Genomic DNA, 26,657 nt, shown 5'->3' on the forward strand with positions numbered 1-26,657 from the left:
TGCATTTCCTGGGAACGTAAACATAAACCACGCGTAAATTATTGAGAACACACACACACGTCTCCCCACGTGGCTGCCACCGGCAAGAGGAGAGGCAATCAGGGTGACACGAAGGTCCAACGGGACACGTGCTTTTTAATAATGTTTCACTTTTAAAAAGAATAATGTACTGATAGATGGCTTGCATCCTTTCTTAAAGTGTAAATCTAGAAAAAAATGTGACCCAGCACCCTAAGCCCAGCGAGAAAATCTTTCAAAACTAAAAGAGGATACTTTCTCAGAAACACAAGAACTGAACTTCCTGCCAGCAATTTGCACTGCAAGGAAGGTTACAGGAATATGCCGGACGGAAACGTGTCTCTGCACAAAGAAATTAAAGAGCTGGAAAAGGGGGGGAAGAAAAAGGAAGGGAAACATACAATTATGATTTTCTTAATTTGAATTGCTTTAGAAGACAACTGATTATGTAAAGCAAAAATACTAGCGATGCACGTGCATTTACGGCATCAGTAAAGGTAAATGTGTGGTAAGACTGGCACAAAGGACGGTGAGAAGAATTATGAAAAGGCTGTTACAATGTCTCAGAGCACACGGGGGGGATACAGTGTTGTTTAAAGGTAGACACAGGCGGGTTACAGATACACGCTCTAAGCCCTAGGGGAACCACTGCAAAAAAAAAAAAAAAAGTTAAAAGGAAGACACGAGAAATCAACGGTGGAGATAAAGTGGCAACAAAAATATACCCCAAATCCAAACGAAGTAAGAAAAAGAGAACATACGAGACAAACGGGGAAAAAAAAGATCATAACCTGACCGTCCTGTGACCGAGCATAAGGCTGGACACCCTGCACCCTGAGGCCCCCACGCCCTCCCCTCCTCTGCCCCCTCCCGGCCCCGGGAGCCCCCTGAGCACACCGTACCTGAAGTCCAGGAAGGCGCAGTACAGGAAGACTCTGTTGCTCTCATTGGTGGCCTCGATGTACTGCCTTTGAGTCTGAAATGACAGAGAAGAGATACGCTTCACAGTCCAGCTGGAGGAGCAGAGTTCCCAGCAATGAAGCACGAGCTGCCCTCCCACGGCCCACCAGACCCTGGGTGGGTGATACACAAAGCCGTGACTTTCCATCTCAACCCTTGTGGTCAGCCAGCCCCACCTCACGCCGCACTCCTTTGCCCACAACAGCCCATCAACCAGGGGTCCTGCCTCGGGGCCTTTGCACTTGCTGCAGCCTCCCTCTAGAATGCCCCTCCCCGAGGCAACCACAGGGCCCCCTCCCTCGCTCCCTCCGGGTCACTGCCGCAGGTTACTTCCTCCCCGAGACCCTGCCTGCCCATTCAAAACACCACCAACCTGCCCCCTCTCTTAGCTGCGTTCTTCGTAGCATCGCGTTCCACGCAGCGTGTTACGCATGCACTTGTTTGTCTGCTGACTTCCTCTCCAGAACGTGCACATGATGAGCCCTCGGCTGTCACCCCCTGCTGTGTCCCCAGTGCCTCGCCTAGTGTGTGGCACACAGCAGGCGCTTACTGAGTATTTATTAAATGAATGGACCAAAGAATGAACGACTGAACAGATCAATCAACGACCCTGTTCCTAGGCTTCTCGCTTTCCCGAGAGAGCAAAAGCCTCGTCCTGGGACTTCCTGGATGCCAGCTCGGGGCACCAGGCAGCAGCTGGACTGCCCTAAACAGTTGCAGAGCTTCCTCCAGGACCCGTTGCCAGGAAGCCTGGGAAGCCGGCGGCTCCAGCGGAAACCGGGGCTGCTCACAGGCGGCTGGACTCCGGGATACGTGGTCGCTAATTGATTCCTGATCAAATCGAAATCCCCTTACCTGATGGCCCGCTGCTCACTCACTCACGGAGCCCCGTGCTAACGCGCAGCTGAGCTCTGCCTTCCCGCGGGCGGGACGCGGCTGCAGCTGCATGGACGGGCGCCCCGGACGCCCACCCAGTTTGGACGGCCAAGCTGGGCTGAAAGATAGCGTGCAAGTCGGAACCGAGAGGGCCACCCTCTCTCCGAGCGCCCACTGGTTCGGGAGGGAGGGGCCTGGTGCTCGGGGAGATGCGCTTACCTGACCTCAAACCCTTATAGAAACTCGGGGCGCCCAAGCGACACACCCTCAGGCTCAGGAAAGTCAACAGGAAGAAACCCTAAAAAGGTCAAGCCCTCATTTCTCTCACCCTGTTTTTCTAGCTGTGCCCAAGATGCCCGGCCTGGTCCCCACGCCACCTGGGCCACCCCGGCTGGCGCCCCTTCCCACGTTCAATGCCAAGGAGGGTGCGTGAGTGTGGCCCCCACGGCTGTCCCGGCATCAGCCGGGGACCTGGAGCGGCCATGCCAGGGCCCCACCGCAGAATCGCAGACCCTGGGCATGGGGACAAGGCCTTCGGGGGACGCACATGAACCCGAGAACCACTGAAGGCTAGAAAAGAGTCTCTTCTCCTGTGCCCCCTAACTCTCAGCCTGCCGTGAGCTCCGTGCAGACACACGGAGCCCTGGGTCTTGCAGCCACTTGGCACAGCAGGAGGCCATCAGCGAGGGGGGAGCTGCAAAGTGCGAAACCCACCGAGTCGAAGACACGAAGTGCGACCCCCACCTCCTGCAGCACTAGCCGCACGCCCTCCAGGACTGCTCCCTGCGCTGTGTTTTGCTCCCCCCATCTTGCCCCTCCCCGCTTCCCTCTCCCCACTGGTCCCCACTAATTTGTTCTCTAGATCTGTGAGTCTGTTTCTTTTTTTTAATATATTCACTAGTTTGTTGTATTTTTTTAGATTCCACATGTAATTGATATCATGTACTATTTGTCTTTCTCTGCTGTATTTCTTTTAGTGTAATGCCCTCCAGGTCCATCCATGTTGCTGCTAATGGTAAACTTTCATCCTTTTTATGGCTAAGTAGTATTCCACCGTAAAAATACACCACAGCTTCTTTCTCCAGTCCTCTGTTGACGGACGTGTAGGTTGCTTCCATGCCTTGGCTGTTCTAAATAGTGCTGCTGTGAACATTGGGGTGCATGTAACTTTTGGAATTTCAGTGTTTCTGTTTTTTTTTTTTTTTTTTTTTTTTTTTTCAGAAATATGCCCAGAAGTGCGATTGCTGGGTCATCTAGTAGTTCTAGTTTTAGTTTTTTGAGAAACCTCCACACTGTTTTTTCCACTGTGGCTGCACAGCTCACACTCCCAGCAGCAGTGCAGCAGGGCTCCCTCTTCCCCACACCCTCTCCAGCGTTGGTCATCTGTGTTCTTTCTGATGATGGCCATTCTGACAAATGTGAGGCGACATCTCATTGTGGTTTTGATTTGAACTTCCCTGATGATGAGTGATGCTGAGCATCTTTTTTATGTACCTGTTGGCCATCTGCACTTCCTCTTTGGAAAAATGTCTCTTCAGTTCTTTTGCCCACTTTTTCACAGGGTTGTTTGTTTTCTTCATGTTGAGCTGTGTGAGCTGTTTACATATGGTGGATATTAAGCCCTTATAGGTCGTATCATTTGCAGATACCTTCTCCCATTCAGTGGGTTGTCTTTTCATTTTTGTCAGTGGTCTCCTTTGCTGTGCTTCTCAGGTTAATTAGGTCCCAGGTGTTTATGTGCCATTTTCAAACAAGGAGGTGCACGTGGGTGATGCTTGTGTCACGTAAGGAAATGTCCAGGCAGCCGGGACTGGAAGGAGCCTGGCCCAGGCTCACACACAGTGGGAGGCCCTGAGGGCTTCCCCGGGGAGACGGTTCACTTTTTTCCCTCACGGCCTCCAACCTGGACCCGGGAACCAGCACCCGCTCTGAGCCCACGGCAGCATTTCCACCTGGGGGCGGCGCAGAGGCGGAGTCCTGCCCCTCTGACTGCAGATCTAAACTGCTCTCCACGGGGAATGGAAAAATAAATCAGGCAGAGCCCCGAGCCCAGCGTGTGTGTGGCCAGCAGGGTGGAGGGCCGGCAGGGCTCCCTGGGATCTGGCGCCAGGGTAACACCCGAAACAGGAAACTCCTGCCTCCGTCTGGGTTCCTCGAGGCTCCGCTCCTGCGATGGGAAAAGCAGAGCCCCTCCTTCTGGGTGAAGAGTTTGCAGCCGGAATGGAACAAAGGCTCTCAGCACATCTTCAAGAAAGGAGGCCTAGACAGGCCCCAGGAGCACGATTAGGAGGGGAGCGGCGGGTGCTGACACGGGGCGTGGTGCCATCGGAGAGAGGAGCACGGGGTCACAGCCCACTTTCCCAGAGATGTGGGAGGTGCACCCGCCCATCTGCCTCCCGAGTGCCGGGGTGAGAGAGGAGAGCCATTCCAGCCAGCCACCCCGCTGGCCGGGGTCCGGGAGCCGGGTGTCCTCATCAGGCTGGGGAGGGCAGCAGCCACCCGGACCCCTCGTGGGTCCTGAGCCCACGGACCCCGCAGAGCCCGACCCTCCATCAGACACCTTCGCTTCAGCACGTCCGACGGGCAAGGGCCACGTGGGCCCCAGGGAACATCTCCTGTGGGTTCTGAGACGTCTGCAAACAGCCGGAGGGACTTCCCACGTGGGGAGAAGCAGAGAGGATTAATCAAGTAATCACTGTGACCAGGGCGCAGCAAGGGGTCTCCTCGGGGACGCAGCTCGAGAGCAGTCTCCTGGCAGCAGCTGTGAATGCTCCTCGTCTGGAGACGCGCTTGCTTTTCCTTCCCCTGCGGCAGTCCCTCGGTACCCGCGGGGGTTAGACGAGGCCCACCTCGTACAAAGCGGTGCCGCATTTGCACGTAACCGACGAGCTCCCTCCTGGGGACCTCAGGTCGTCTCTGGGTTATTTCCGACACCTAACACAACATAAATGCTCTGTAAACAGTTACCAGGCGCGGCCAATGCAAGTTTTGCTTTTCGGAACTTTCCGGAATTTTTTTCCCAAGTGTTTCCCATCCGCCGTGGGTGGGGTATGTGGAGGCGGGAGCCGCAGGCACGGGGGCTGGCTGCGCACAGCTTCCCTCGCACACTAGTTGGAGAGACGTTTGCCTAACACTGTTTCCCAAGCAAAACGCGGATGGTACCACAGCCCTGAGCTCTGGCCCCCAGGGAGGTGGTCAGAACGCCGACCCCAGAGCCGTGGGCAGGTCCGCGCGCTGTGGGCGGAAGGTCTGGGGCAGCCGTCCCTGCCGTGCACCCTCCGCTCCGGCCTGGCTCCTGTCACGAGCCGGGGCCCAGCACTCTGCAGGCTTGAAACATCCCGCCTTGGGGGGAAACAGGAATAACTGAGTGATGGGGTGGGGGTGGCGCAGAAGACCCTTTAGCCGGCCTCGGTCCCCCGGCGTTTGCGGATGTTTCTGGGTCTCACAGAGTCCTAGGCAGTCCAGCTCCGTAGAGGCAGCCCCTCCTTGAAGATGACGAGGCAGGCCCAGAGCGGGATGGGGGTGGCTGGAGGGGGTGCCCATGAAGGAGACACCTGAGACTGACCCCCGGGAAGGGGACCTGGGCGGGCTGATGGGCTGGGCCGGCCCGAGTGTCGAGGGCACAAGGTCAGGCAGGGTGAGAAGCTGACAGCTTTGACCCCGTGGATCAGGGGCTCTACCCAGCCACCCCACCACCACTCAGCAGCCTCTGCACTGGGCTCTCCCCATCCTGGCTCCCAGGAGAGGCAGGGGTGCCCGGGGTACATTCACCCCAGGCTGCTTCTGGAGCCTCAGTGTGTGGTTAGGTCATCCAAGGACATCTCAAGGGCCCTGACCCCCAGCCCCCATGCCCTCTCCCCTGTCCAAATGATGCCTGAACCCCCACTTCCCCCAGCCCTTCCAGGTCCACCAGCTGATAGAGGCCCCTTTGGGCTGGAGTCTGTCTGTCCTGTCTGTGGACAGACACGTCCTGACCACACGTGCACAGACGGCCCGGGAGGGGCTGACACGTCCTCACCCTCAGCTGTCAGCCGGGCCTCAGTCCCAGACAGGCCCCAAACTCCCGACCTGTCTCTCCCCTCCACGCGCAGCTGAGTGCAGCGGAGACACCGCAGGGATGTGTCAGCCCCCGGCCACCGGGACCAGGGTGGGAGACGCCCTCGAGGCCCCCACCCAGAGGCCTGGGGTACGCGGTGTCCCCGCACCTGCGGGGAACTCAACTTTCTCCACCTTCACCGTCCCTGTAGGACTCTGGGCCCAGGGGAGGGCCTGCTGACAGAGGGAGTGAAATTCTAAATGGGACCCTCCGTGGTTTCCCCCATCCCCTCTCCTGCGAAGCCGCACGGCTCCAGTCAGAGAGGAACGGGGCTGCAGACGCCTGAGTCTCATGCTCACGGCTGACACTCAGTAGGCGAGGGAAACACGCAGACAGGAACCTGCTTTGAGGCTTCAAGCAAAAAACAAAGAGAAACAAAACCTGTGACGTCACACGGGGAGCTGGAAAGAGGACAGCCTGACTGAAGTCGCATAGGAAGTGTTTTCTGATCGTCCCCCTGGCCCAGGCAACGCCGGACCAGGATGGTCTCGGGGGGAAATGGGCTGACACGGGCCAGACCGGCCCCCGGGCTGTCCCTGCGCTTGGCGGTTGCAGCTGCGACGTCTCAGAGAGCAGACGGGGGGTCACAGGTCGGCGGAGCGCGGGGCCGAAAACAGAAGCAGAAAAGGAGGCAGGAACTTTCCGAGAGTCTCCATCTCCGTTTGACAAGAATGAGCTGCAAACAGTCTTGTTTTTTTTTATTTCAAGGAATATCAGTGAATGAATTTGTTATCAGTGTAGACCATTTGTGTGTAACACTAGTAACATTTTTAACCACTTTTTAATTGAACTATAGTTAATTTACAAAGTTGTGTTAGTTTCAGGCGTACAGCACAGTGACTCAGTCATACATATACACGTGCAGAAGCTTTTTCAGATTCTTTCCCATTACAGGTTATTACAGGGTATTGAGTATAGTTCCCTGTGCTCTACAGTAGGACCTTGTTGTTCACCTATTTTGTACACCGTAGTTAGTATCTGCAAATCTAAAACTCCCAATTTATCTCTTTTTAATAAAACGCCAAGCTACAGACCAGTAGAAAATATTTACAAAGCGCATGTCTGACACAGGCGTCATATCTAGAATTTATAAAGGATTCTCAAAGCTCCACTGTGAAAATAAAGAATCCAGTTAGAAAAAGGGGAAAGGCCTTGATGAAGAGACATTTCGCTGAAGAGGACATACAGATGGCCAAGAACCACAAGACAAGATCTTCAGCATCACTAACCCCTAGGGAAATCCAGACTCCGATCACACTGGGAATAACGAAAATAAAAGACCGACTGCAGCAAATGCCAGCAAAGATGCAGAGGAACCAAATCGCTCAGCCACTGCTGGTGGGAATGCGAAATGTCTGGAAAACAGTTTGGGAGTTTTTTTTTTTTTTAATATTGAAAATATTTAACCCATGACCCTGCATTTTTACTCCTGGGCATTTACCCCAGAGAAATGGAAGCTGTGTCTGCAGGAAAACCAGTTCATGCGTCTTCACAGCAGCTTTACTTGTAATTATCAAACACTGGCAACAACCAAAACAGCCCTCCGGGGGCGACTGGCTAAACTCCCTGCAATTCATCCAGGCCCTGGGTCACGATTCGTCAACCAAAGGTAGGAACTAGTGATACACATGGCAGCTTGCATGGACCTCACAGGCATCAGGAAGGATGGAAAAAGCCAAACTCAAAAGGCCAAGTCTGTACGATTCCACTCAGGCACCATTTTCAAAACGACAAAGCCCTAAAGACAGAAAACAGATGGGTAGTTGCTGCCAGCAGTCAGGGGCAGCGGGGGAAGAAAACGCAGCCAAAGGGAGGCAGATGTTCTGGGTGGTGAGGTGCATCGGCATCTTGATTCCAGTGGTGTTCCTGTGAATTACCGTTATTTCAAAATAAAAAGTTTTAAAAAGCGTTAAACTAGCATCAACCAGAATCAGTGATCACCGAGCCAGGCTTTCTAGCTGGAGTGGGAGACGCGATGTCCCCACCATTAAGCCCGGGGCTTTGATATTTAAGTCTCCTTTGGATTAGCTGAACCCGGCACAGGACCACGGAATCGGTCGGCAAGCCAGCTAAGGGGACCACAGGTAAGACGGTTACTCCCAGCACGGAAGACAATTACACTACAATTAGTTACCACGCGCCCACCTCCCTGGCACCTCAAATCTCGGCTGTTGGCCCAAGGTCCCCACGTGTGAGTCCCAAGCAGTCCCTGTGCGACCAGAGGCACAGGCCAGGCACAGACAGCTTCACCTCTTCCCAGGGACTTCCTTCTACTCCCCAGGGCCCCAGGTTTTACATCAACATCCCCGTTTGCATCCTGAGGTGTATGTTTTGTTCCCACTTTGAAGCACTAGTATCTCTTGTGTGGTCCGGGCCAGAACCCAGGGGAGCGATGACTTCACAGAAGGCCCGTCCACAGCCTGCCGCCCGTCCGGGTCAGCATCCATCCTCCACCCACATCAAAAGTGGTCAGCTTTTGCCTCCAGGCCTCCTTCCGGAATATTTTTCTTCCCAGATGCCCCTTGCTCATGGAATATTTGTGTTATCAATTTTTTTCCCCAGACACCTGGTTAGAATTTTTCAAAGATGTTTTGCAGACTTTAATGTTATCTGTACTGTGATACAAGAAGGGAGAAAAAAAATGTTGGAATGTTTTCCTGCAGCCAGAAAACCTTCTGGGATTATAAACTCAACTATAACCTTGAATGCACGTCTGAAAAGAGTTTGCAATCAAAATAGAGAAAGGCTGACTCTCAGTACATCAGTGTCCTTAGACGGGAGGGGAAAAAAAGAGTGCTTTCATGACACAGACTGCAAAGCAGAACTCTCAACATAAACTTCCAGGACTGGCAGATAATCAGGAAGTTCCGATTACAGGTAACCCCCGGGGGCCATCTCGGAAAGTCCCAGGGAGGGTAACACTTTTATTTCTACATAAATAATGGTTTATGGGATTAAAGGTTAGAAAATGCTGATATGTTTTACAGCCTGGTTCTATGGCTGTTAATAATAATAAATCATGTTTGCGATCTTGAACCCTCTTATAAAGCACATTAAAAATGATAGTATTTCTCATGAACGATGAGCGATTTTACTTAGAAAAGAAACTAGGAATTTAGAAGCCCACAGCCTGCATTCTTGAACTGTCTAAGGAAAGATGTGTTCAGTAACACGTATTTCCCATTAATCATTTTTGTTCCCCATCTTCCCATTTGCTACTCTATTTTATTAGTTCATTTATAACATAGTTTAACCCAAATTTCCCCGGGGCCTTAAATTCACACACGCAAAAAAAAAAAAAAAAAAAAGAAAAAGAAAAAAAGAAAAAATCCTAGAGACTATACAAAGCCTTTCCCTTGAAATCCCCTTCTCCCACACTAAAAGACTACAGTTGAAAAGGGTAAAATCATGACTCTCAGATATAAAATGAACACCTATTAATTATATTCTTTAACTCACTGATGATGAAGCAACCACTAAGATGGCCATATCACTTCAAAGGAAAATTCAAAGAATCACACACCTCTGAGGTCATCAGGTATGCAGAAATAAATCTGATTAACAGATGCAAAACTGGCAAAACTGGTCGATAACCACAGGGAAATAACCATTCAGCCAGCTCGCCATCTCTGCCAGACTACACTTGCATTTCAATGAGCAGAACTGAAGATCTAAATGGGAACAGTCCACAGAACATGATTTCTTAAGCCAGATCCCCAAGGTCCCGAAATATGAACACGGCCAATTACTGGTGAAATGAACACCTGTCATCCAAAGGGCACAAAATTCATTTGAGATTTTTTTCCCAAACCACTGTGTTGGCTTCTATAGAAAAACTTCTCCTTAAAGATATGCCTTTTCCTGATGTGGAAGGGCACGTCGGCAGAATTTAGCAGCCCTGAACAAACAAAGAAGGGTTTCCAAGAAAAGAAAGATAAAACGCTCGTTATAAGCAATGGTGTAAATATGACAAAAAGGAAGATGCAAACTGAGAGCTCTGGGAGAGTGAAGGAGCGCGGGGCACGCAGACGGCGGCGAGTAGGGTGTCCCGTCTACCAGCATCCCTGGTTCTGCCGCGACAGTGCAGGTGTCAGCGCCACGAGGGTTGTCAGAAAAGCAATTACAAGAAAGAATGGAAGGACTGTCTGGAAACCCGCACGTGACGGGGCATGACTCAGGAGGTCTCAGTGCCCGGATCTGGCAGAGAGCAGCCCCAGGCTCCGTGCACGTGGCGGGCTGTGTGGCCGGCGGCACCCCCAGATGCGCTGTGTGCTGGAAAATGGGCCAAATGCACCGGGCAGGTGGTGGCCCCCCACGGCAGGACCGGCTGGGCCCTCAGCCGGTCTGGTTGCTGCTGTTATCACGACTTTTGCTCCCTGGGGGCCCCCGCCCCTTCAGAGTCACCTATGATCCCGAAAGAGCTCGTGAAACCAGCCTCCTCGACTCGATTCCACTAAGTCCCCGAGAAAGGAAGGCGCCCTCGACTTCCCTTGTTTCGGCTGCTCTGAACCTGTTCCCCACGTGTCTCTGTTTCACCTGATTTCACTGCAGCAGGTTTCTCATCGCTCTCTCTGTCCCCCGTCCCCACTGCTCCCCTCGAGCCGGGTCTAAGCTAGTCCGTGCATGGTCGCCTCCCGGCTACTCACTGAGGAAGAAGCCCGTCGGTCCCTGGAGGAGGGGAGAGGTGTTCAGTCTCCATCAGCACCAGGAGAGCCTCCTTGGACCCCTGGATGACCGGGAACAGGGGCAGTAACCCCCCCCTCGGGGGCGCAGGGCTCGTGTGGGGCCAGCTGGTCCAGGCTGGGAAGAGAAGGCTCCAAAAAGTGAGTGAGGAGTGAGCACGGCCGTCAGTGGAGCGGAAGGAGCTGCCCCAAGGATGCTCAGGGCCCCACCCTGCCAGCACTGGACTCACTGCGGGGGTCTCGGCCCTCCTGCTGCTGCGACTCCACCCAGCCCTCCTCCTCCAGCCCCGTCAGCCCCTGGGTCTGAGGCTGTGACAGAGGCTCAGAGCGGCCGGAGGAGGAGGGTGAGCACCTGGGTGGAGTGGGTACCGCACTGACAGGCGCAGTTTCTCGGGCCGTGGGGTGGGCGGCAACCTCCCGCCGCTCTGCTCCCGGGAGCCCCTCCTCTCCTGACAGTGGTCTTTCCTGGTCCTGCAGACAGACCCCAGGAGGCTAGGAAAGATGTGATTTCTGCAGTGTGAGGAGGAGGAGACCTCAACCCACACGGGTTCATTTGAGAAGGTGAGGGAAGATGGGAGTTTGGAGGCATCCTTTGAAACAAGCTTGAGCCCCTTCTTAGATAAGAGTCAACGCATCGTTCCAGCCACCCTGGGAAAAAAAAATGTCCCCTCTTCCTCTAAAATGCTCCCTATTGGTCGAAATACACAGATTCAACATAATCCCTATCAAATTGCCAATGACACTTTTCACAGACCTGAAACAACAACAAAAAAAGTTAAAATTTCTATGGAAACACAAAAGACCCTGAACACCCAAAACAGTCTTGAGAAAGAACAGAGCTGGAGGAATCACGCTCCCTGACTCCAGACCATCCTACAAAGCTACGGTCATCAAAACAGTGTGGTCCTGGCACAAAAACAGACACACAGATCAGTGCAACAGGATGGAAAGTCCAGAAGTAAACCCGCGCACTTACAGCCACTTAATCTAGGACAAAGGAGGCAAGAGTATACAACGGAGAAAAGAAAGTCTCTTCAACAAGTGGCCCTAGGCAAACTGGACAGCTACCTGTGAAAGAATAAAATTAGAACATTCTCTAACACCACATACAAAAATAAACTCAACACGGATTAAAGACCCCAACGTAAGACCAGATACTACAAAACTCCTAGAGGAAAGCATCGTCAGAACACGCTTTGACATAAATCAGAGTAATATTTTTTTCAAACCAGCTTCTGGAGTAAGGAAAATAAAAGCAAAACTAAACAAATGGGACCTAATTAAACATAAAAGCTTTTGCACAGCAAAGGAAACCATTGGTCAAGAATCATTTTAAAAGTTTCAGGAGGTCAGACATCCGCCGCTGTCCCAAAGAGCTTACACTCCAGAAAATTACATGCTGTTACTGAGATTTCTCAACTTGTCTAAACAGAGGAATCTTGATGGAAATCTACCATTTAAATGCAAACACCCAAGTTCTGTTTCAAATCAAATAACAGAGAAGACAATGAAGTGTACCATGGGCCTTTGCTGATGCCAATCGAAAGAGACCAAGAATTCTTGTTACTTGGGGACAAATCGGCAAAATCCTAAACCTTATGCAGGTGTGGATGTCACCAAGAGGACCGCCCCGTCAGCCCTCCCGCTGAACACAGCTGGTGAGCATCGGAAGGAGGGAAGGAGGGCAAATGGCTCATGACCCCTGCAAATCTGGACCAGGAAACAAGTCACATTCTAATGGAGCAACTCCAGGACACCTGGCCCACCCAACTAGCAGCACTGCCTGCCACGAGTGCAGCCAGGGTGTCCTGGGAACAGCACTGGTGACGAGGATTCTTGTGTAAAAGACAAGGGCTCTGTTGTTCTGTTCCGTAAGGGGCCACCAACGGCCACGAGTGCAGCGCTGTCCCAGCTGGGACTCACTGAGTTCCCAGCTTCCTGCACAACTTCCTGGAACTGGTAGAGCCAATGGATGCTCCAAGCACTTTGCAGATGAAGCATTTTTGCCCAGTTCCCCAGGGGCAGGACAGAGCCCAAGCAGCAGCAGGAGGGCTTCCTGGACCACCCAGGGTGACCTTGTAGGCCATGACTGTCTCACTTTTCCAGGCTTCAAGTGTTGGCTCTGACCTCTTTCTTTTGTATCTCCCACCACCCCTCCCTCCACCAGACACCTCCAGACTTTCAGTCCCACCACCAGCCCCAAGGAGAGGCGCGGCCAGTCCTTGGTGAGGAACTCACATCTTTCTCCTACCTAATAAAACCCATTCCTGAAAGCTGGGCAGCAGGTTCACCACTCACAGGGGTGGCCCTGCTTCTACACTCAGCCCACAGAGCATGCGGTCACAGTAGACCACTTGGTTATGTAAATGCAAACATAATCAAGATACCGTGTTTATCCTCACAGCCTTCCGAAAAATGATCAGGCGCACCAGGCGTTGTCAGCTGTCCCTAACCAGCACTCACCAGAAGCCAGTTCAGCTGATCACCCCCGGTGTCATTTTGCAGGCGTGGGGGAGGTGAATGGATGAACACGGCATCTTGGTTACATCTCCAGTTAACACATTGGAAAACGCTGCAATGAGCATTTCATTCCCAGAATTTCTGGCTATGATGAGAGTGAGAGAAAGGGAGGCATTTAGGGTGAAAAGAAGCTTATCAACATAAGGGCAGAGAAGGGCATGGGGAACAGATGTGCAGAAACCAGGAGGGCGGACCAGAAGTGAGTGAGTTGAGACGGGCACTGGGGTGGAGCCCTGCGGCTGCTGCCTCCCGAGAGCCGCCCACACACTAGCCAGTGCTGCTGCACCTGCTTCGCACCTGTGAGCTCACAGAGCCCTCATGCCCGTCTGCAGACAGCATTATGGGCCCCACCGTACATGGGAGGAAGCTGAGACCAGAGACCTCCAGTGACCAGCCCAAGGTCACACAGCTAACCCGTGATGGAGCTGGCACTTGAACCCAGGGGGTTAGCTCCAGAGCTGGCACTCTGCTCGTGGGGAAAGCAGGGCCTGCCTTAGCCTCAGGGAGGACCTGTTGGCTGCTCTCTGAGCCAGGGCCTCTCAGCAGGAGGGAGCACTGGAGAGGGGGCCTGTGGAGGAGAAGGTCTGGGTCCCGGGGAGGAGAGGCGGCAGGTTCTGGTGTTCAGCCCCCACTCGATGGATCCAGTTCTGGACTCTGGGGCCCCTTGGACATGGGTTTGTCCCATGGAGGGCAGGAGGGCCACACCAACATCTGAGAGTGATCTCGTCCCGCCCATAAACTAAGAACGGTGCCTCAGAGGACAAGAGTCTTTCATGTGAACTATAAACAGTTACTGGATCAGCAGCCTATGATCATCATGGAATGAATTACTGATCTGAGCGTCAGCTGGGAGGCGCCTGGAACGCCCTCCACCCTGCAAGGCCAAGGAGCCCTCAATCACCCGAGACTCCCACGCCCCAGGGCTTCCCGGAGGCCGCGGGTTTGAACCCGGGATGGTCGGCCAGCCCCATGCACATCTGGGCCACACCAGGGCTGCAGCAGCACCTCCCGAGCCCGGAGGATGGGTGGCCGCCTCCAGCCCCCGTGACGCCAGCTCCCTCCGGCCAGCTGCAGGAAGGCCGGGGGGACGCCCTCGCTGGGGAGGGGGAAGCTCGGAGATGACCCGGCCTCCCCGCCCGCTCAGCTTCAGAAAGCCTGCTGGCCTGGGGCTGACCCCGCAGCCTCCCACCCAGCAAGCAGGACGCAGAGCCCTCAGCTCCCGGGGCGGGCAGGACAGAGGTCTGTGGCAGACGGACATCTGTTCTCCCTCGTGCCAGGGAACGGGCCTCCGGCTGACTGCCAGCAGAGCCCGTGCTTCCCAGCCTGGAAGCTGCAGCTGCCATGTGACTAGACTCTGAGCGGTGGGGTGTCGGTGGGCACACGGACCAGAGCCCGCAGCCCCAAAGCCCACCCCCGGGGGTGTGTGGTGTGGGGGTGACAAGCGGGGCACCACCCTGGGCTTGGAGAACAGGGTCCAGATCCTGTAAGCGCTGGTCCCCGGGGCCCCACACTGCAAGACTGGGGACTGTCCCCCCCCCCGAGACAGAGCCAGCCCGCTGTTCAAGCTGCTGTCTTTTGGGGCTTCGGGGGCTTTTGGGGAGACCTTTGGGGGCTCTGGGGGCAGTGGTTGACGATAATGACGTCATTTTCCTCGAAGCCGAACCTCCTCCCACTGATTCACCACGTTCCACGAAGCACCGTGGTGGGGCTCTTACAGCACCACTGCTGCGCCCGGAGCCCCCCTAACGAAGGGGAAAAGCCCCTCCTGCTGATGCAGTTGGTCAGACTTCTGTCTGGAAAGGCTGCAGCTCAGACTGGAATTCCCACCCCTGACCTGGCAGAAGGAAGCCGTCTGTCCGTGATGGCTTAGAGGCGGTGCTGGCCACTTCCATGTCGCACAGATGTGGGACACCCCTCTGCTCTGCCACACCTCCTGTCGGGGCCAAGCTCCGACCCAGTCGTCTGGGCCTCCATCCCGGCGGCCAGGGTCGGGGTGCACAGGGTCCCTGCCCATCTCTTCACCCAGTGTCCAGGAGTGGGAGTGGGCAGTGGGGGGTCATGGGAACCATCAGTGCCTCCTGGCCGGGGTTTAGAGTCACAGGTGGGGGCAAGTCTCACGGGGCGGGGGCAGGGAGAGTGCCCAAGAGTCTCACCATTGGGCCACTTTGGGGCTGGCCCCTGGAGGCATTAGTGTGTCACACCTGTCCTGGGACCCCAGTACCAGCCCCTCTGTCCTCTGCCCCAGTAGGGGAGGAAAGAGGATGTGCCCCCAGCTAGACTGTCTGCGGGGCAGTCAGGACTCCTGCATTCAGGGCAGGTGCTCCAGCCAGCCCCTGGCACCCTGAAGCGCTCAGAGCTGCGAGCCGCGCTGGCTGTCATGATCATGGCGACGGGAGGAGGACGGGGGAGATGGGAGCACTGGGAGCACCCGGAGGGAGCCACAGTTGTGGAGCTGGTCCTCGTCTCCAGGCATGTTGTGTGAGGCCTGAACCGTGTTCCAAAAATCTGGAGAATTTTCATATTAAATGAATTATGGATTCTTGAAAACTGGAAGATTTGTCAAGCCTAGTTTAGAAAATACATGCATTCTCCATCAGACACGGCGCCTGCTCTGAAGTACCAAATAAAAGAGCAAGACCCCGCAACAGAGAAGCACGGGGAAGTGGGGAGAGCTCCAGGCCACGTGGTCCGGCTGCACCGCCTCCCGGGCTGCGCCCAGACCTGCCTGGTCCGCAGGGAGGGAGGGTCCGCCCAGGTGCCGCGTCGCCGAGCGCCCGGCCGCCGCGGGAGCGCGCCCCAGATGGCGAGCACGTGCAAACAGGCGCCCGGGGCGAGCAGACTGGAGACAGAAGCAGGGTCGTATCTCCCCAACACTGGCTTGTTTTTAAAGCTTTGCTTATTTTTTTTAAAGCAGATAAACAAGCAAGAATAAGAGTACTTAATAGTGGCATAATTTTTCTCTCTACTCGTTTTAATGTGAATGAATCTCCAAGCAATCATTTGCCTTTGACAGACAGATGGAAAATAATTAACTGGGAGAAGAAAGCCTTCATCTACGTGGCGGCTCCTGCTGTATAAAACGCACGCGTGTGTGCGAGGCGTGAATAGGACTGTATCTAGGAAGACGGGAACATCTTTCTTCTTGTATTTTGACCTCCATTTAGATTGTTACCGTGTAGCTTCTTAAAAAAAAACATGACAACAGCATCACAGCAGTCAAGTGATTGACGTTGCAGTGTTTCTATTTCAAACCTTAAAACAATCAAGGAAACATCATGTTTGGGGACCAGCTACCGACATCACACCGACAACTAAATGCAGAAAAGCTAAGTCTTGAGCAGTGCGTTGTTCTTCCCTGGCATGAAACACAGAACACGTCTGAAGATGCTAACCGAAGCTGGCACTTATCCCCCAGAGAGCACCGGCTGCGCCTGAACTCGGGGCTTTGGTGTCTCTCAGACCTGGATCCAATACCTGTCGCCATCACTCCCCAGCTGGGTAATTCGGAGAAGGTCATTTCACTTTTCCAAGCTCAGTGTCCTCGTCAAAAGACCCTGCTGTGTGCCATCTGCTGCCCACAGGGTGACGAGCGAGAACGCACAAAGTGCACAGCTTGGGGGAAAGACAAACACCCATCAAGTGACGACATGCTGAGTGTTAGTGCCACCAGGGAACAGGGCACGATGGTGGACCCCCCCCCCCGAGTCAGGGAAGACCCCTCAGAGAGCGACACTGCAGCTGGTCTGAGCTGCAGCAGATGCGGCAGGTGCAAAGGCCCCGGGGCAGAGTCAGAGAGGGAAGAGGAGTGCAGCACAGAACAGGGCTGAGAGAAAACGGCAGGGCTTTGTAGACTTAGATCTGACTCAGAACACAGGGAAGGCAGAACAGAGTTTCAAGCACAAGAGTCGCTCCATTTGACGGATGTTTCGAATGAAGTCATCCCTCGGTATCCACGGGGGACTGGTTCCAGGACCATCCCCCCACCCTCGGATAGCAAAAGCCGAAGACATTCAAGCCCCTTACATAAAATGGCTTCGTATTTGCATACAACCTACCGACTCCCACGTACACAAAGTCACCTCCAGATCCCTTATAACGCCCACTGCAAGGGACATGCTATGAAATTAGTTGTAAATTCAACGCAGGTGCTAGGCAGACGGTTGCCAGCACCCAACAAATGTAAGTTTTGCTTTTCAGAACTTTCTGGAATTTGTTCTGCTAATATTTTTGAGCCAGATTGATTGAACCCATGGACGTGGAGGGCCGACTGCCTCGCTCTGGACACGTGGGCGGTGGGGCAAGTCCAGCAGCGGAAGAGCCATTGGGAGACTGTCCCTGGGGCTCGGACGAGGAAGGAAGATCTTGGGTGGGGACAGTGGAGATGGGACATGAATGGATTTGGGACGTGAGATGGAAACCGAGCCAGCAGGCTGGTCTTTTCTCATCCACGTGGTGGGGCCAGCAGAGGGCGGGCTATGTCCTGCTAAGAGCACCGAGCAAATGCTCAGACACTAACACCCCAGATCATCAGCTCGCATGGAACTTTCTTCGGCGCCATGTGACACCGTGTGTGTCCCCAGCCCTCTGCCTCTTCACCGAGGCCCCACCATGACTCAGCCGTCCTCCCCCAGTGGACGCAGCAGCTGTGCAAGCATCCCCAGTGAACAACGCAGCTGTGCTGGCCCCTGGCGAGGACCACGTCCCTTGCCTCTCCTGTGTCCCCCCAGCCCACAGGCCGTCCTCCCCACCGCTGGCCTCCAGCCCATCACCCCGACTCCGGGAGCTGGATGAGAGGGACTCACACTCACTTTCCCATCAAAGAGGTGCCCGTCTAGACGCCCTCATCACCACACACGCTCCTAGCCCCGCCAAGAATAAGGATTCCATGTGTCCAGGCCAATCTCAGAAGAGAAAGAAACCAACAGCCCAGCGCAGCACGCCCACACTCCCAGCAGGGAAGAGAACACCCTATGTGGACACGTCTGCGTCCCCGGAGCCCGCGACAACGCAGAGCACGCGCGCGGTGCTCAACCAGTGTTTGTCCGGTGAATGAATGAGCGTCTACGTCACCAGCGTGCAGGCCGGCTCTGGAAACCTCGGCTCCCTCAGACCCCACCCCGGCCCGCCCCACCCCCGCCGCACAGAACCCCGGCCCCACCCCATCCGGACGAGCGACGGGGGCCCGCCGACAGCCCCGCTCGGCAGGCAGGGCAGGAGCAGCGCGGCGGGGAGCGCTGGACGCGGGCCGGTCTCCTCGCGTGTCCGCGAAGGCCGCAGGCCCGCCGGGAGCTTCGCCCGGCTGGGGGGGCGGGGGGCGACCGGACTGACCGAGGGGCCGCCGAGGCGGTCCCGGGGCTTCCCCAGCAGCGCCCCCGGCTGGGACGGGGCGGAGGCCGGGAGGGCAGGGGCAGCGCCACACGCCGCCGCCAGGGGAGCCCGGGCTCGTGGCGGGGGCTCCACGCGCCCCCCGCGGCCGCCTGGCCGCCGCCGGCCCTCACCGCCAGGGCCACCGAGTGCCGAGTGCCGGCCGGAAGCTTCCACGGAACCACCGAGTATGTTTTCAGGGACCCGCACTGAGTCGTGACGCCCACCACAAGGCCGAACTCTCAGAGCGAGTGTTGGGATCCGTCAGGTGGCTCGTCCCCGGGGAGGGAGGCGACTTGAACAGTGACCGGTGGGTTTGCGAGACGCCCTTTGAAGACAGCCAGCTGGCGAGTTCCACCAGGCCCCCGGCTCAGCAGCCCGGCGGGGGCGGGGCTCCCGCGGGGCGGGGCTTCCGCGGGGCGGGGCCTTGCTGGGGGCGGGGCTGGGGCGCATCCCGCTGGGGAGAGGTTGTGATTCCTCGGGGAGAGCCCTCGTGGTCTCTGTCTGAAGAGCTGGGGGCTGCATCTGGACAGAAATGTCACCTCCACTCTCGGGGGGTCAAAGGCATAGGAATCCCGGGGCCACATGTGGACATTTGAACCAGGCAAGGGGCCAGTCTGGGGTCATTTCAAAGGCATCCTGCCCAGGTGGCAACTCACAGGCCAGTCACCTGAACAGCTCCGCCTGCTTTCACACCGACGAGGCAGGCAGACACCCCGGATGTGGGAGGTGGGGGTGACAACATCTTGGGGTGCTTTGAGTGGCGGCAAGAGCCCCCACCCCCCACCGTCTGGCATGCAGCGCTGGTCCCTGGAAGGAAGCTAGGCTGTTTTGCCTAAGGAGCCCGAGGTCTCGGAGGAGACAGGGCGTGGGCAGCCCCGTCCCCCTCCACGAGCTGCAGCGCTCCGGGGCTCTGGGACTGTGGTGGGCCCTGCTGGTCCCACAAAGGGCAATGGCAGAGAAAGGAAGTGGGGCTTAGAAGCATCCCTGAAGGGAGGGGGTCGGATGTTAGTCCAGAGTTTTAGCTGAGCTGGGCGAACACCTGCAGCCCCGAACATCGCCCACCAGAGCTGGTTCTGCTCTCAGAGGCCTCTGTCTGGTGGCACTATGGAGAGGGAGGTGGGCAGATGAGGTTAAAGGGCTGGAAAGACTCAAGCCAGCCCATGACACTGCATCTCAGTTTTCTTGGAAGAAAAGCCATTGAAAAAAAAAGGCAGAGAGTTCAAATAGGCAGGCTGGGCAGCCCGAGGCCCTCCCTACCCGCGTTTAACAGGAGCTGCAGACAGTGGGGACAGAGGCTTTGCCCGGCCCGCATTCCCATTCCCAGGGTGTCCATGGAGCGATTTCAAAAGTGCAGAGTGAGAAGCGGTGTCTCCTCTGTCCACGTGGAATCTGGAAGCCCCACAGGAGGATGGCTGCGTGGTTAAGACACACTGTGTGATGAGAGGTGCCCGGTGCCCACGGTCACCCCAGGACCACAGAGTCGGCTGAACCAGCTCCCCGGTTTCCCTTGCAGACAAGAGATGCTCTGTGTTCAGCAAACGGGCTGCTTAAGAGATGGGCTTTGACACGAGTGTTAGATTAGTGGTCTTCTGTTTCTTCTCCGTGTCACTGGGACACACTGGGGGTGCCACACGCTGAATTATCTGGCATTCACACGTGGCCACAAAGCCGGGGAGAGCACTTTCTCGGTTCCATGGAAGCAGGCAGACCACTGTTTCTAAGGACACATGCTGACATCCCGCGTCCCGGCCCTGCCACACAGCTGACCGGGCTCCTCTGCTGGGGAAGGAGTAAGGCGCAGCGAGCATTTATCTGCCTCTGTGTCGCATCACATCCATCAGAGGGAAAGGTCCAGTCTTATGGTTTAGAAAAGTCTGCCCACCCCACAGTGGTGGCTGTCCACGCTCAGAAACCGCTGCCTTCCCAGAGGGCTTCACTGGTGCTGATCTGGAAGGCGCTTTCTGCAGACCCCTAAACTGCCCTCCGTGGTAAAGGGAGCAACGCGGCCGGCCAAAAGAGACCACATCCTCGTCCCGAGAACCTGTGAATGTTACTTGACACTGCAAAAGGGGCTTTGCAGGTGGGGTTACGTTGAAGCTCTTGAGATAGGAGATTATCCTGGATGATCTGCAAGGGTCTGATGTGGGAGGGGGAGGTGGGAGGGTCAGAGACAGAGAAGGACACATGAAGATGGAAGTAGAGGTTAAAGGTGAAGCTGCAAGGAGACAGAGTCTCTTCTGGGGCTTCCAGAAGGAACGGAGACCTGCTGGCACCTTGATTTTAGCCCAAGGAGACTGATGTTGGAGGTCTGACCTCCAGAGCTGCAAGATCGTAAAGTTGTGTTGTTTTAAACCACTCTGTGGTGATTTGTTACAGCAGCAATTAGAAACTAACACACCCTTCTTCTGCAGAAAACGGTGGATACATTTGATGATATAAAAATTTTTAACTTGCACATGATCAAAACAGTCAAAATGAAAAGTAAGCATGGTAGGTTGAGACATCAGGCCATGAGTTAACACCGTACTAGGCAGACAGCGCTTAGAAGTCAATGGGGAAACAAACATGATATGTGCAATAAAAATGCAAGTGGCCGATTCCCGTGGGACAAGACGTCTGGCTGCAGTAATCATCAAAGAAATGCAAAGAAAAAGCCACAGTAACAGCGCGAGGGGACGTCTTGCCATCAGAGTTTGCAATGATGGGGGGAAGCTGGTGCCTCTTCAGGGGCAGTACACGTTGTTACAAGCTTTCCAAAAAAGTACTTTGTGTAGCAAATGTGTGTCAATGTGTATCAAATGTTAAAATGTGTATCTCACCAAAAATAGCCCAGGTAACCTGGTAGAACCAAGGTGGAGGGCTTGAGCCCGTCTCCGGACCTGTTGGAAACCTGCAGCAGTCAGCAGGAGAGCGAGGTATTGGCGCCAGAATAAACAAACAGGAGCAGAGTCCAGAAACAGCCCCACATGTGAGCAGTGAATTGGCTGATGACAAAGGCGGCATGGCAGTGTAAAAAGGGAGGCTTATCGCTTCAACCAACAGCCCACAGTAAATGCGATATCCACCTGGGAAAAGTAAATAAATCCTGCCCTCTGCTTCACAGCACACACAGAAACTGTTACAGAAGGACTTGGTCCAAACGTGAGAGAGAGAACAATGGAGCTTTCAGGGAGACCATCTTTGTGACCTCGGGTCAGGCGACGTTCCTTGACCAGGACACAAAAGCACGAAGCGCAGAAGAAGGGCTGAATGAGGCAGAGTGAGTTAAAATGTAAAACTCCCGTTCCTCGGGAGACACCCCAAGAGTAAAAAGGCAAGACCCAGTCAGAAAAGACACCTGCAGTTCAGACCCGACAACGGACTCACCCCAGAATATCGCAAGGACGCCTGAAAGTCAATAAGGAGGAAAAAGGAAGGCATCCCAGTAGAAAAATGGGCACAGACTGGGATAACACGGACCAAAACGCACCACCAGAACAGTCAACAAGCATGCAGACAGCATGGTCTTTAAGGGAAAGCAAATAAAGACCGAACGAGACAGCGTAAGCCTCCAGAAAAGCAAGCCTGGAGATGGCGGACAAGGCCACGTGCTGGCAGCTGGAACAGCCGCACACGAACGACGGGGTGCACCAGCATCCCCTTCGGGGAGAATTGTCTGGCGTTGCCGATTCAGTAAACACGTGCGTGCCCCACAAGCTTGCAGTTCCTCTCCCGGGCTTACAACAAACAGAAGTGCCTGTATTCAGTCACCAAACGGCACATCCAAGACGCACTGTCTGCTCTGCCCCAGACCAACTGACGGGCAGTGTCCGGGAGGGGCGCTCTGCGGTGCTGGGCACGCGCTGTTTCCTGCTGGTGGGGAGGTGATGTCACGCGTGCGTTCACTCCGTGGAAGTGCCATACGGCACACGCTTACGTGTGTGCTTCTCTGTAAGTACCCTACACTTGAAGAGCATGCCTACTTTTAAAACTGGGAGGAAAGGAGACGTTTGCTCAGAATACTGTGAGCTCCTGGCTCTAACATTTTTTTATTGATGTGTAGTCGATTTGCAAGGTTAGTTTCAGGTGTGCAGCAAAGGGATTATACACATATATACATACATATGTGTACTTTCAGTTTCTTTTCCATTACGACTCATTACGAGAAACTGAATACAGTTCCCTGTGCTCTACAGTAGGTCCTTGTTGTTTATCTATTTTGTGCCTCTAGCTCTAACACTTCGCTTCCATGAGACCACTTCCTCCCCTGGTAAGGAGATGGAGATTGAGCTTAAACACACAAAATGAATTTTAAAAGGAGAAGAATAAAGCGTGGACTTTTAACTGAGCGATTCTACTTCGAAGACGTTATCCTACAGCAAAAACTGAACAAGAACACAGCAGGCTCATTACAGTTTCGTTTATAGTCATGAAAACAGGGAACAAACTAAATGTACAACAGAAGGACGGTAAATAAACAGGCCGTTACACAGCCACGAATATGATTCTGTATTTTATAGTTACTGGCATGGAAACACAGGCAAGCTAAATGAGAAAGGAAGCGGCAGCATGGATAGCTCAAACTGCTGACGGGAAGCTGCGGAGCACACACGTTCCCCTCCAGAAGCTCCCCCAGGAAGCTCGTTCACGTGTTCACGGTGGTGGCCTCTGGATGGCGGGGCTTCAAATGACACTCGGCTACGCATGTGTGCACTTGTGTGTGTCTGCATGTGTGTGCATGTGCGTGTCGGTGTGTCTCCATGCGCACGTCTATGTGTGTGTGCGCGCACGTGTATTTTTTTAAATCACCGTATGTGGGAACCAGGGTTTACGAGGCAGTCTGCGGACCAGGAACATCCCAGGTCCCTAGCGCCAATGAATGGCCACAGGAGGCATAGCAAACTTTTTTTTTTCCACTCAAAATAAAACTGTTTTCTCATGCACAGCACATCCTAGAGAAGTAACGGCGGCGAAGCCACAACCCCCGCCAGGAGGGCTCACGCCTCTCAGCAACATCAACCCACTTGCTTGCACCTCTCTTAAGTCTAGTCCTGAATATTACAATTTAACTGGGGGGGAGGTGCAGCTCAAGTGGTAAAGCGCATGCCTGGCGTGCATGAGGTTCTGGGTTCAACTCCCACTACCTCTTCCAAAAACAAATAAATAAATAAATAAATAAACCTAATTACCTCCCCCCTCCACCAAAAAAAAAAAAAAAGGATGGAAAAAATTTACTTAAAAAAATTACAATTTAGCAAGCAGAGAAAAGTGACTGTTTTTAATAGTCCGAAATGAGAAACCACCAAATATCCACGGGTAAATAAATTGGACGGGCCATCACACAGCAACGAGAACGGCCCGGTGGCCACTGTTGCCGGAGCACGCACCAGCGGTGCTCTGCAGGGCGTCTCCAGCGGCCCCTGGCACTGTTTGGAAATGTATTTGGACGCCGCACAGCAGTAGTGTCGCGGCTGAGAAGCCCTGCCTGGTGAATTTCACCAACACAGAAGCCAGGACCATCTCAGCCAGGAGGCCCAGGGCCCAGAGGAAAGGAGTCGTCCTTCTGTCCAGTGGGGACTTCAACGCCCGAGGCTTGGGGTCGCGCAGGAGCCTCCCGGAGCCCACTCCCCGAGGTTTATGCAAACGTCCTAGCTGATGAGACACAGGTGCCCACAAGACACTAAAATCGGCACTTTGGGAGAAGAAATCTGTCGGGCTCAGAGGGGAAGCTTAATGAGACCAGTCAGCCCCTGGATGGCCCGGGGACAGGCCCAAGGTGGCGGTGGGGCCCCCGGGCAGGCCTGCGGCTACTCCGGCCTCTCTGTCTGCCCTCAGTGCATGTTCCAGGCCCTGGGGTCAGAGGCCAGGCTGGGCTCTGAGCATCCTGCTCCAACTTGCCCTCTGCTGCCCGACCATCTGATGTAACAGATGGGACTTGCTGGACTCAGACATGGACGGAACAATGTGGCCACATGGCCCAGAAACACGGGCACCGCGCCTCAGTGGGCCACCCTCATCCCGGATTTAGCTAACCCTCCTTGCAGCTCCCTGACGAAGGCCTGGGGACGGGCCTGCGACCACAGCCCCGGGGAGACCCCACGGAGCCCCCGCTCCAGGCCAGAAGCAGCAGCCCATCAGCCTTGCCCCCCCCGCACCCCCCCAGGGATAAAGGTCGGCGGCGCCTTGCCATGTGTCCCTCGGCGACGGGGACAGCCTGACAGCCTCCACGCTCCTCCTGAGCCCTGCTCGCCCCCACGCTTCCCGCTGGTACGGGCCTCCATGAGAAACGGTTCCCATCGGACAAATCACTGAAACCCAAAAAAGCCTCCAAAACCGTCCTCAGAAATGTAAAAGCAACCTTGAAAAGCAAAACCTCCAAGGCCCCAGAGAACGCCTGGCTGCAAGAAGCCGCAATTAGCGTCCTCTGCTGTGTGATCGGCATTCCTCCCCGCCTCTCCTCGGGACGACAGACTTCGCTCAGAAACTTGCTTCTTTAAAAATAACTTCAGTAACCAAGCATTAAAACAGGCATTGCATTTGAATCCACCCTTTCTCTTTCTCTGGTTTCCAAACTGGCATCTTTCTGATTTCACAGAAGGAAAAAAATCTAAACTTCTGCAAAACACCCAGCAGCAGCAGCCAGGCCAACAGAAGCTGGCACGCCAGCTGCGGTGGGGGGAGGAGGGGTGTTTTCAGAGGACTGCCCCCCCACCCCCGCCCTCCCGCCTCCCCTCACCTCCCCTCCCTCGCTGTCCCTGGTCTATCAAGGCACCCCTGTGATGAGAATGTGTCAAGGAGCAGTGAAAGTGTCCCAGGGAGCCCCTGCCCAGAGCCTCGCAGAACAAAGAGACTCTCATCCAAACCTCTCTCCTCAGCATCTTGAGTCTGGAAGGCTGGTGTCCTTAAAGAAGAAAATTGTTTCTGCCAAAAGAGTAGTGACACTCGATTCCATCTGGTGCTGCCTCTCCAGCTACACCTGAAGCCCAGTGGCTTTCAACACCACTCGAAGCCACCCTCCGCCTCCCCCCAGCCAGGCCCCAGGTCACACGGGTCGGCCCAGGCAGCCCAGCGGCCTGGCGGCACCTGCCGCCCGCCCACCCCTTCCAGAGCCTCTCCGTCACTCGGGGGGAGGGGCATTATTCTAGGCTCTGCTGCTCCCCAAATCGCTATTCATCTAGGCCCTGTGGATGATCACCATGCAACACATCTCATCTGGGAGATCCGTTCTGTTGTCTGTGCTCGACAGCTCGTAAGGCTGCATCTTCAGAAACGAATTAAACACATGTGCGTGTGCACGCGTGGATCGCAGGAGAGGCCGAGGGGAGGAACCGGCTGAAAGCGTCCATTCTCAGAGTGACCTCACGTGTAGGGGCTGAGCTCTTCCCGTCCTCTCTGCTGTTTGTCCCTCCGCTGCCCCTGAACGGCCAGAGGGCAAGACAAGGGAGGGAGGGAGGAGCCTGGGTAGGAAGGCATCTGCAAGGAGACACACACTTTCTGGAGAACCCGGCCTGGAGGCTGTACCTCTCACAGCAGGAAAATGCAGATGCACAAGGTCATTCACTCCAACAAATTGCTTGCAAAATATTGGAAACAACTCAAACTCCCAACGCCATGATGGCTGAAGAAAGCCACACAGCAGAGCACTGTGCAGAAAAAAAAAAGATGATCTCTATGAACTGGTTTAGGGTGATGTGCAGGATATACTGTGAAGTGAAAAACTGCAAAGTTCAAAAGAGTTTCTGCAGCCCACTTCCCTCTGGGGGAAAAAGATGGAGATGGAAGAAAATGTACACATGCCTATTCATTCAACACAAACAAAACACAGAAAAGACCAACCAGAAACCAAGAGAACTGCTTACCTAGAGTGCGTGGGTGGGGGTGGAGCAGAAGGAACAGAGGATGGGACGGGGCGGGGGGGGGCCCCTCTGCTGAGTGCACCTGCTTGCACAGATCTGACCACATGCACCCCGCCCCCAGTGAATCAGCAACTGAAATGGACCAGGAAGGGGATACAGACAAGCACCGATGAATCTCACTCTACCATAAAGGATGCAACCCCTCTGGGAGCAGGAAAGAAAGGAACAGACTTAGGCACGTTTGTGAAACAGAATTTCAGCCGTCACACATAAGCCAACATCCAAGAGAACTCGAACAAATGC

At 54.7% G+C, this 26,657-nt stretch overlaps 1 protein-coding gene across 5 annotated transcripts in view; it reads right to left on the reverse strand.

Moving 5' to 3' along the window:
* Nucleotides 1-26,657, reverse strand: part of ADGRD1 (adhesion G protein-coupled receptor D1) — a 126,496-nt gene that overhangs the window by 42,127 nt on the left and 57,712 nt on the right. For all 5 annotated transcript variants that reach the window (XM_074356660.1, XM_074356659.1, XM_010948361.3 and 2 more), the window contains one exon: nt 921-994. In XM_074356660.1, the coding sequence (XP_074212761.1) occupies nt 921-994 (74 nt within the window). The remainder of the gene's footprint in view (nt 1-920; nt 995-26,657) is intronic.

The sequence above is a fragment of the Camelus bactrianus genome, chromosome 32 (genome assembly GCF_048773025.1).
Source record: "Camelus bactrianus isolate YW-2024 breed Bactrian camel chromosome 32, ASM4877302v1, whole genome shotgun sequence".
Taxonomy (NCBI): Eukaryota; Metazoa; Chordata; class Mammalia; order Artiodactyla; family Camelidae; genus Camelus; species Camelus bactrianus.